The sequence below is a fragment of the Pinus tabuliformis genome, chromosome 2_2 (genome assembly GCF_031772625.1).
Source record: "Pinus tabuliformis cultivar Carrire ecotype Pingquan chromosome 2_2, CPIR1, whole genome shotgun sequence".
NCBI lineage: Eukaryota > Viridiplantae > Streptophyta > Pinopsida > Pinales > Pinaceae > Pinus > Pinus tabuliformis.
The window spans coordinates 434,637,283-434,647,811 of NC_142300.1; the positions used below are offsets into that span (position 1 = coordinate 434,637,283).

The following is a 10,529-nucleotide window of genomic DNA, read 5'->3' on the forward strand; positions in this document are numbered from 1 at the left end:
CTGAGAAAGAATATATATATATATACCCTATTTCTTTAAAATAATCAAATCATTTCTCTATCCACCCTGTGGAAAATTAAAGGTCGTCCAGCCCCACGGATCGCAGTCAGCGACTTCAATCAGGGAACATTACCCACCACACAGTCATGAAAATAAAATTAAAACTTATTTTATTAAATTTTAATGTGACAATGGGCAGTTCTGCATCTTCCTTGCAGCTTCAGTTCGGAATCGAAGAATAACATAACCATAGGTTAAATTTCACAAAATGAGTTCAGGATCCGAGAGTAACTTGAACCATGGACAAGAGAAAACAACAATTACCGGGTTCTATCTTTCTCTTACAATAAACTAAGAAATTAAATTGTTAGATATAATACAATTATGTTTTTTTGATCTGAAAAAAATTAAGAAATTAAATTAACACAGTCAAAAATCAATGAAAGTAATTTAGTATCATGAAATTTAATATTAAATTATTAAATTTAATGTAATATTTATTTACAAATAGAAGAATCTAAGATTATTGTAAATAGATTCTAAACATCAAAACTCTAAAAATTCACTCAAATCATTGTAATAATAAATTCGACCAATAAACTCTTCACAAATGCCCATAAATTTAAATTAGTTTTATAAGTTCTACAGTCAAATTAACTATTATATAAATTTGGGCGTGTGCATCTTTCCTACATCTGTTCCCCGCGGAAGGAAATTACTGGACGTACCATAGCGAATCTTGTTTATGCACCGACTCAATTTTTTTCGGAAAATCAAACCTTTTCCCATTCACCGTGTGGAAAATTTTGGGAAAATCAAACCATTTCCCGTGCACCCGGTGGAAACTTCTAAAAAAATCAAATCATTTCTCTATCCACCCTGTGGAAAATTGACGGTCGTCCAGCCCCATGGATCACACTCAGCGACTTCAATCAGGGAACATTACCCACCACACAGTCATGAAAATAAAATTAAAACTTATTTTATTAAATCTTAATGTGACGATGGGCAGTTTTGCATCTTCCTTGCAGCGTCAGTTCGGAATCAAAGAATAACTTAACCATAAGTTAAATTTCACAAAATGAGTTCAGAATCCGAGAGTAACTTCAACCATGGACAAGAGAAAACAACAATTACCCAGTTCCTTCTTTCTCCTAGAATAGATAAGAAATTAAATTAACACTAGTAGAAAATAGATGAAAGTAATTTAGTATCATGAAATTTAATATCAAACGATTAAATTTAATGTAATAAAGAAAAACTAATTTGTGTATTAACAATGTTGCAAACGGCTAAATAACCAATCCATAAATTTGTTAGTAACTGGTATGGCTGAATCTCGCACGGCACCATTCCTTTCTTGGAGGGTTTTCATGCTAAACCATGTTTCTCTCACTATGTCTTTTATTGATAAACTTTCATCCATCACGAAGATTGTTAAGGAGTGGCAATACAGGAAAAGGCGGCTCAATAGGAAGGCCCTTCGGGACATCCAAATGGAACTTGATAGGATCTCTGGTGTCTTGTTTGCACATACTTTTTCAGTATATTTGCGATGCATTATAAAATAATTAGAAATGAAAAAAATAGAAGATTCTAGATATGGAAGAAGCTTCATGGACACTGAAAAGTCCGGTTATTTGGTTAAAAGAAGGCGATAGAAACACTAAATTTTTTTACAAGTACGCAAATTCCAGATGTGATAAAAACACTATGTGATAAAAACACTATATGGAGGATAAATGATGGGGAGGGGAATCTCAAATGGCCCTCTAAAATATTTTGAAAATCAATATAAAAGATCTTGGGATATTAAAATTGAGGACATTTTCTGAGGTATTGACTTTTATTCTCAAATGTTTGATGAAGTTCAAAATGGATGCCTTCTAAAGAAGTATCGAGGAGGAACTCTTGGGGGTCATGAAATCCTTCAAAAAAGACAAGAGTTCGGGCCCGGATGGGTGGATGATTGAATTTTTTATTCATTTCTTTGACCTTATTAAAAATGACTTGCTGAGGATGGTCGAGGAATCTCGAATATCAGGTAATATTCATCAACTTATATCTTCTACTCTTATAGCTCTCATTCCAAAAAAATTGGAAGTATCCTCCTTCCAGGATTTCAAGCCTATTTCACTCTGCAATATTACCTTTAAAATTATTTCAAAAATCATCCCGGGAAGAATTAAAGACACTTTATCCAAATTTTTGACTAAGGACTAGCATGGTTTTCTTAAAGGAAGGAATATTCTGGATGTTGTTGCAAAAATTGGTTTAAATTCTCAATTGATAAATTGGATCATGGTCTGGGTGGAGATGTAAATTATGCAATCATTATAAATGGTTTGCCTTCCACCTATTTCTTAGCTGCTAGAGGACTGCGCCAGGGCTGTTTTTTATCCCCTTTATTATTTATTTTAGATATGGACACCTTAAGCCTTCACATTAACAAGACAGTCTCGGAATATAGGTGTCAACCTTTGAAGATCTGCAGGAATATTTTTATTTCCCACAATTTATTTGTGGATGACATCCTGATTTTTGGTATGCTATGCAAACTTACTTGGGAATGTTTTCATGATATATTGGATTGATTTCAAAAAGCTACAAGTTTGCATATAAATGAATCAAAATCATCCTTTTATCATAGTGATGTTAATATGGAATTTATAGAATATCTATCTATTCTGTTTGGGATTGAGGCAAGGCCCATAAAGGAAGGTATGAAATACTTAAGTTTTTAATTAAAAGCAAAAGGATATTCTAAATCGGATTGGCAATGGATTCTGGACAAATCTTATAAAAAGATATCTGGGTGGGAATATAAATGTCTCTCTATGGCAGGTAGAGCTGTTCTATCTCAATCGGTCCTGGTTCAATTAGCTATGTACTGGGCTCATCTATACTTTATACCTACGAGCATTATTCATCAAATGAACAAAATGACTGCAAATTTTATATGGGGAGGTAATTCAGAGAAAAGAAAATATCATTTATCAAAATTATCTGATATTTCCTTACCAAAGAAGCTAGGAGGTTGGGGCATACTGGATCTGAGGACATTTGGGAAGGCATTATTATGCAAGTCTCTTTGGAGGGGTATTTTCGGGGATGGACCATGGAGCAAAACTATAAAGAAAAAATATATGGCAAACAAAGATTTATCTTATTGGTTCAGGATGGGGAAGATAAGAACTGCTTATGGATCTGCTATCTGGATGAGTTTTCGCAAGGTCGAATCTAGATCTGCTATCTGGATGAGTTTTCGCAAGGTCGAATCTTACTTCCTAAAAAACTTGGTCTGGAGCTTTCAAACAGGAAATAAGATTCTCATTGGGCTTGATCCGATCATGGGCGGGGGAGATGATATCAATATATCACAGATGCTTTTGAACTTCTTTTATAGGAAAGGGTACTTTACATGGAATAAGGTTATTGCAGCATGGCAGGGCCCCATCCCATCCTGGAAAGATGCCTCATCTATGGGGATGATAGGGGATTTGGCGCTGCAGTGGGAACATATCAAACGCTGTTTGAGAAACAGTAGTTTTTGTCGTTCAAAGGAAGATGATGTACTTATTTGGAAGGGCACAAGTGCATTGGAGCCTGTTAGAGTAAAGGATATCTATTCAAACCTTATAAGTATAAAAAGTGCTCAATCATTTTCCATCTTTCCAGTAATTCTATGGAAATCTGGATGTCCTTATAAAATCATCATTTTCTCATGGTTGGTATTCCATAATAAAAATCTGTCATGGGATAATTTACAAAAGAGGAATTGGTCTGGGCCTGGGTATTGTTATGCATGCAGATCGACTGATGAAAATAATTATCACATGTTTTTTCAATGTCCTATAACCCCGAAACTCTGGTGTGAACTTGCTACATATTTTGGTTTCTCAAATGTATCTCATTCCTCTATAAAAGAAGTTTTTGTTTGGTGGAGCTGTCAGGAAGAATCATGGAGGCCAATCATTTTGCTAGTTCTTTGGTTTATATGGAAATGGAGGTATAATATTATATTTCAGGACATAAAGGAAAATTTTATGGTTGTATTTGATAACATTATTTCCCTCTTCAACACTATCCGAGCGAAAGCTTCTCAGCGTATTAAGTCAAATCAACCAAAACGATCTCCATAACTTATGGTTTTCCTAAGAGCATATTTTGACGGGGCTGCTCAAAATGACATATGCGGATGTGAGGTCCATATTATTATGGAGAATGCCCTGCAATATCAAATTTTCTGGAATGGGGGAAAGGGTACCAATGATAAAGCAGAGGCTATGGCACTCGCAAGACTTCTTACTATCAACGATTTTTTAAACATTCAGTCCCTTTTGATTTGCGGAGACTCCAAAATTATTATTGAACATGTCTCTATGGAGGCGGATGGAGGGCTACTCAATTCAGCATATCTACAGAGCACAAAATTCCCAAGCTGATATATTATCCAAGAAAGGTCTACTTTCACAAAAGGGTTTCTGGAATATGGATGTAATTTTTGGAGCGGAAACTTTCTCCATTCATGAATTCTCTCTCCCTGGTACATAACCTCAAATTTTATTTGCAAATTCCCAAGTATGTCTTTCCTGCTTACTGTATTTTGGTTTTTTGCATAGGCCACTGTTATTCTCCTTGGTGGTTGAAATGATCCTTTTTGCTCCACTCGATAATGTTGGATTGCATTTTCGTCATCTTTCTATCTATCTAGGTGGTTTTTGTCTCCCTCACAAACATCTTGCTATCTATTCATCTACTATGAGTATATGTTTTGGCCAACGAACTATTCTGGAATTGATATTGTTCAAATTTTTGATCTGATCTATTTTACAAGCTATAAATGATATAATATATTTTGTCCTTTATATATCTTATATAATAAAGATTGCATGTCATCATTGAATGGTAGAGATGATGTTGTCATTGATTCAAAAGGTTTTCAGCTAAAGATTGTTGAATGGTAGAGATGATGTTGTTATTGATATGGTTATAATTGTATTATTTTTAATTTTTCATTGGTCGTTTTCGATATAATTTTCCATATATTATAGTAAAATTAGGTTTTAGTCAACGAAACTAACCTATAAAAAGATGTTTTTGGTAAGAGTTTATAAGAATATTAATTTTTGTATAAATAATTTTTACAATTTCTAAAGATTAAAAAGTTCAATTATAACTTCTGGTTCAAATTACTCTTAATATTTTACTAAATAGAAAAATTACTCCACTATTATTTATAATTTACCAAAAATATTGAAGTACAAGGATTACTCAACCATTATTTATAGTGGTTAGTTAATACCTTTCAAAAATTCAATAATTAAACTAAGTTTCATACAAACCTAACTATGCAGCCTTGTTATTAATCTTCATGGGATATTTTGTAATAGAAGCGGGTCTCTTTCATTCAATCGATGAGGCCTGTGATAAATACATCGTGATAAGAAATGGCCCTGAGCTTAAATCGATTGCGGATCCACGGAATATTCAGGAAATCCGCAATAGCTCCGTATAAGGCTGCGTCCTGGCACATTTATTGTTTGTTATTATTATTTCGGTCTGGATCCTTCTCTCCAACCTTCGCCCCTTGAATATGGAATCTAACACCAACGCCGTACAAACGAAGATCGATGAGACTGGTTGGGTTCTTCAAATTAAGGAGAGTCTCGATGTATCACAAGAACCAGAGGAGCTGTGTGCGTCTATGTTCAGTGTGCCGAGAGAATTATTGGCACTGAAGCCCGAAGCGTTCATTCCTCAAACCGTTTCCATCGGTCCCTATCACCACTGGAAATCGGAGCTCTATGACCTGGAGCACTACAAACTGAAAATTGTTCGCCGACTTCAGGAAAGAATCAAAAGACTCGGCAAGTTTGAGGCCGTAGTTGTGAAGGAGTTTCAGAAGCTCGACTGGAAAATCCAGAGCTGCTATCACAAATTCATCGACTATAAGGATGAGACCTTGGCATGGCTCATGGCTCTGGACGCCGCTTTCCTTCTTGAATGTTTACAGTTTTATGTCAGAAACGTCGAGAAATGCTCGGACGCGGACGTCAGGCCTCTGGGGCGAATCTTAGATCCGAGTGGAACAAGCGCTGCCCACAACTCTGTTCTCAGAGATGTCATGATGCTCGAAAATCAGTTGCCGCTCTTTCTATTGCAAAAGCTTTTGGAGTTGCAGTTGGATTTTAGAGCCAAGGCAGAGGAGAGGCTTGAAAACCTGCTGAGGCTTGTTTGCCAAGAATTATCGCCTTTCACCTTCAAGTTGCCCGAGAATTCGAAGCTCAGTAGAAACGAGAGAGGGCATGTATTGGAGGTGTTGTACTACACTATCGTCCCGAGTATTTTCAGCAATCAAAATCCAGGTCCAAATGACCAGGAAGAACACGAGTCGCCTGATACAGCAGACATGTCAATCGTTACAGAACCCTTCAATTTGCTATGGATGGCGATCTCCTCTTTAAACTTTCGCCCCATTCGATTTCTCAGGGAGTTGCAGCGGCGATCGCTGAACCTACCTGTTCGGATTGCGTTTAACAGAATTCTGCCACTTTGTGTCAAATCCGAGGAGAAGGAGGGAGAGGGAAGAGAATCCGCCATTAAGATCTTACCGCCCACCCGAGACGAACTGTCCATTCCGTCCGTGGGCGATTTATACTCTGCGGGAGTTAAATTGGTTCCTACCGATGGCGACCTCACCATAATACAATTTGATCAGAAGACTGCCACGCTTCACCTCCCCAAAATAAAATTGGACCGCAACACAGAGGTAATCCTGAGAAATCTGTTGGCTTTCGAAGCTTCCCTGGCCTCCGGTGCCACGGTTTTCACACGATACACCATGTTGTTGAACGGGATGATCGACAGCGAAGAAGATGTGAGAAGGTTGAGAGAGAGCGGAATAATTTCCAACCATTTCCAGAGCGACGGAGAGGTCGCGAGCCTGTGGACAGCATGGGTAGGTGCGTTCATCTCACAAAAGTTGAATTTCTAGACAAGGTTATAGAGGATATTAATACATATTATAATGGAAAGTGGAAAGTTGTGGTGATCAAGTTTGTAAAGGAACATATATATAGGTCGTGGAAAATCCTGTCTCTGGTAGCTGCAGTGATACTCTTGGTGGTCACTTGCTTGCAGGCCTTCTGCTCTGTTTATGACTGCAGGAAATGGGTAAACCAGTGAAACCTCCTAATCCGAACAGATAACGGACAGCTGCCACTTGCAGCACTCTTTCCAAGATCTCTTTCCACTTGCAACACTGTGGTTTCAATTGCGTGTCCAACTTGTGGAATCGACCATACAATGTTGTTTCGTTTCAACGCACGAGATCGTGACAATGACACTTTACAATACCTGTAAGGTTGATTGTTTGCAGGCAAATCGTTAAAACTAGCCTATCTCATTAATGTGTTCTCAAGAAAAAGTTCAATCTTAATGTTTTTGCACTCTTATTATTTAGAAATTCAATCACTGTTTATATCATCATATATGTGGATTGTATTTAGTCTATTTCGTTTTAGAAGCCCAAGGATAAATACAAATTAAATTAATATTATATAAACATTAAATATTATGTTAAAGTTTATGAAAGTGTATTTTGATTGTGAAAGTTTATGTTTTATTTATATATTTAAATTTATATAATAATAATTGGAATTTTTTTATAAATTTATATAATATTTATCTTTATCGGTATGTTTTATTTCGAATAAAGTTTTTATAATTTTAATTTAATTATTAATAATGCGGGTGATAAAAATTTATTTTTCATGAATATTTTTAAATGTATATTTAGATCCAAGATTAAGATTTATTTTAAAATAGTTATGTCGTTTTTTCTATTTTAATTAAATTGATTAATTAAAAAAATGTTATATGAACAAGTGCCATATAAAGTGATTTATTGTTTTTCTGATATTGATAAGTGATGTATTGACCCATCATATTGTAACAAAATTTATTTACTAATTAGAAATCTCCATAATAAAATGAGAGTAAATCTAGATAGATAAAAATCTTATTACATATTTTTTTTTACATTTATATATGTTTAATATTTATATTAATTCTTTTTATAATGGATATTTTTTTTGTGAGTTTGGTAGAAACTTTATTTTCATTATCATTCTAAAATATGCAGGTTACATCCATATGCTGAATGGTTAGGTGTCCTCAACTTGCCCGGAGGGAAACCCACGTCTGTTGGCCACCTAACGGCATGATAAACCATCTAAAAACAAAATAGAATAAGTCTATCCATCCATGCTAAAAATGTTTGATTGTAACATCTAGATATTTGTAAACATACTGAAAAGATAAAAATTGTTGCATATACTAATAAGTAGAATAGAGGTGATACACCAAACTACTTGCCATCTGCTGAGTCAACAGAAGCCAGATCCTTTGCACTTGACCTGGGAAGTTCAGATTGCAGAATGCATGGGATATGCCTCTCCATGCGGCTGAGGCAACCGTTTTGCTGTTGGAACTGAAATTTGATTTGCTGAAAATCTTTATTATAGTATGGGAAAGCCTTAGCAGTCATGACCAAGCCTGAAGGAATGTGTTCAAGGGATTTACCAAGAGGCTCTTCAACAACCAATACAAGTGAATAGTTTGATTATACTCGGAAACACGATCCTGAGAATACCTCGAGTCAAGCACCAAGGTCTGCTAATAATCTAAGTCGAGGTCTAGCAGTCCCGCTGTCTCATTTAACTATGCTTCCCATTTAGCGACGAGATGACGAGCCAGGGCTGAGCCCACATGATACATTGTAGCTACTTCATCAATGATCCTGGAGGTGGATTTCCGTCCACGAGATTGACCAGTGGATGTGCTGGGAGTGTTGGAGGTTGTGACCGTTCTGGCCTTCTTTCCGACCCCATGAGAACCACGGGTGGTCTGGCCTCTTCCGTAAGCAATGCAGGCCATGATATTGGGCTTGTGACATAGACAAAACAAAACGAAACCCACAAATTGACACCCAAAATGCCGACCCAGAACGATCCAAAACTCAGAAGTAGAGTGCTGCCATGGATGACACTTGAGAGGACCTGTCAAGGTAATCAATTTTTAGAACCACAACCCATTCAAAACCCAACAGTGGCCCCAATTGCAGTCCCAAAGCCTTAAAAAGTAGAGGCCCTGATGCTGAGAACCATAAGTCCACCAATAATCAGAACAACTGAGGGCAGAATTAAAAACCAAACCATTTTTTTGCGGAGACCTAGGGACATCAGGGTCGTAGCCACAAAATGCTAGAGGAAAACCAAGGTTGGGACATCAGTGAAAGAACCAGAGAGAGTGAAAATTCCTAGACTTGAAGGAACCATACTGCAGCAAATCTGAATCTACTTCACCTACTTGATTTTTAATATACATTAACCAAGTTATTATTTTGAATACTGAAGCAAATTACTTCTGCAACCTACACCAATTAAATATTTGATCTCATGAAACAACAACTAGAGCAAAGAACAAGATACATAGGACACACTTATTTTTGGACACAATAGTTCTCAGAAAAACACAATGCGGGAAAACCGGTGCAACAAATCTGAGGGTTTATTATTATGCAGGAGAAATATCTGAATACATAACTAGGATGCTCATCTAGCAACCCTTTATAGAGAAAACACTGACGAAAAATCTGAGTGAGTTTTACCTCACTTCACCCGACAGAATTTTGGCTGATCCGGCACAAGACTGGCTAACCCCGACTATTTTTGTGCTGGCTCTGCATCTACCCTACATCACCTTCTCTGCCCTCTGCGTCATATCTCCCAGCTATTCCGGCAGTTCCCGATAGTTCCGACAGTTCTGGATTCTGTGTGACAACTGACAAGCAACTTTTTTGCGTTAGCTCTCCCGGCTACTGCGTTTCCTCTGTGTTAGCTCTCCCAACTGTTGCGGCAGTTCCGACAGTTCTAGGCAGTTACAAGCAGTTCCGAAAGTTCCCAGGCAGTTTCAGCAGTTCCAGGCAGTTTCGGCAGTTCTAGGTAGTTTCGGCAATTCTGGCTGTTCACTGCAGTTTCAACAGTTCTGGATTCTGCGTGATAGGCAACGTTTCTGCGTCAACTCTCCTGGCTACTGTGCTGCCTCTCTACAAGCTCTCTCTGTCTCTCTGTTCTGTATTTTCCAGAAAGTCCTTCTCCTGGATTCTCTCTGCCCCTCAGCTACAAGATCTCCCCAATCGATTTTCCTCTTGAGAATTTCTCACCTCAGAAAATCGATTTCCTCAATCTGTGTGTGTGTGTTTCCAAATGAACCCCAAGCTTCCATTTTATACTTTTCTTGTTGAGTCTTCAACGACCGAGATTAAGTCTTTAATCAACAGCTAAAATTAAAACATGACTTGATCCGCCTTCTAGATTATTTCACCCATATTTTGATTAATTCCCATTAATATTTTAATTTCCCTAAGTTTAGATTTAGGAACTCCATTAAAAATATTAATCATTTTAATATAATACAATCAGGGTGGAATTTCACCAAACAGTGTCTGGGTTATTTAGAACCCC

The 10,529-nt window shown here is 36.9% G+C and overlaps 1 protein-coding gene across 1 annotated transcript; it reads left to right on the top strand.

Moving 5' to 3' along the window:
• The first annotated feature begins 5,596 nt into the window (after positions 1-5,596).
• LOC149193126 (putative UPF0481 protein At3g02645) lies at positions 5,597-6,997 on the top strand. Its single transcript, XM_089407221.1, has one exon. It carries the CDS (start codon positions 5,597-5,599, stop codon positions 6,995-6,997), a length of 1,401 nt encoding a protein of 466 aa, XP_089263347.1.
• Positions 6,998-10,529: the final 3,532 nt, after the last annotated feature.

Bases quoted from the DNA above. Each gene is read 5' to 3' on its own strand.
- LOC149193126 (XM_089407221.1), top strand. From the start codon at position 5,597: ATGGAATCTAACACCAACGCCGTACAAACGAAGATCGATGAGACTGGT.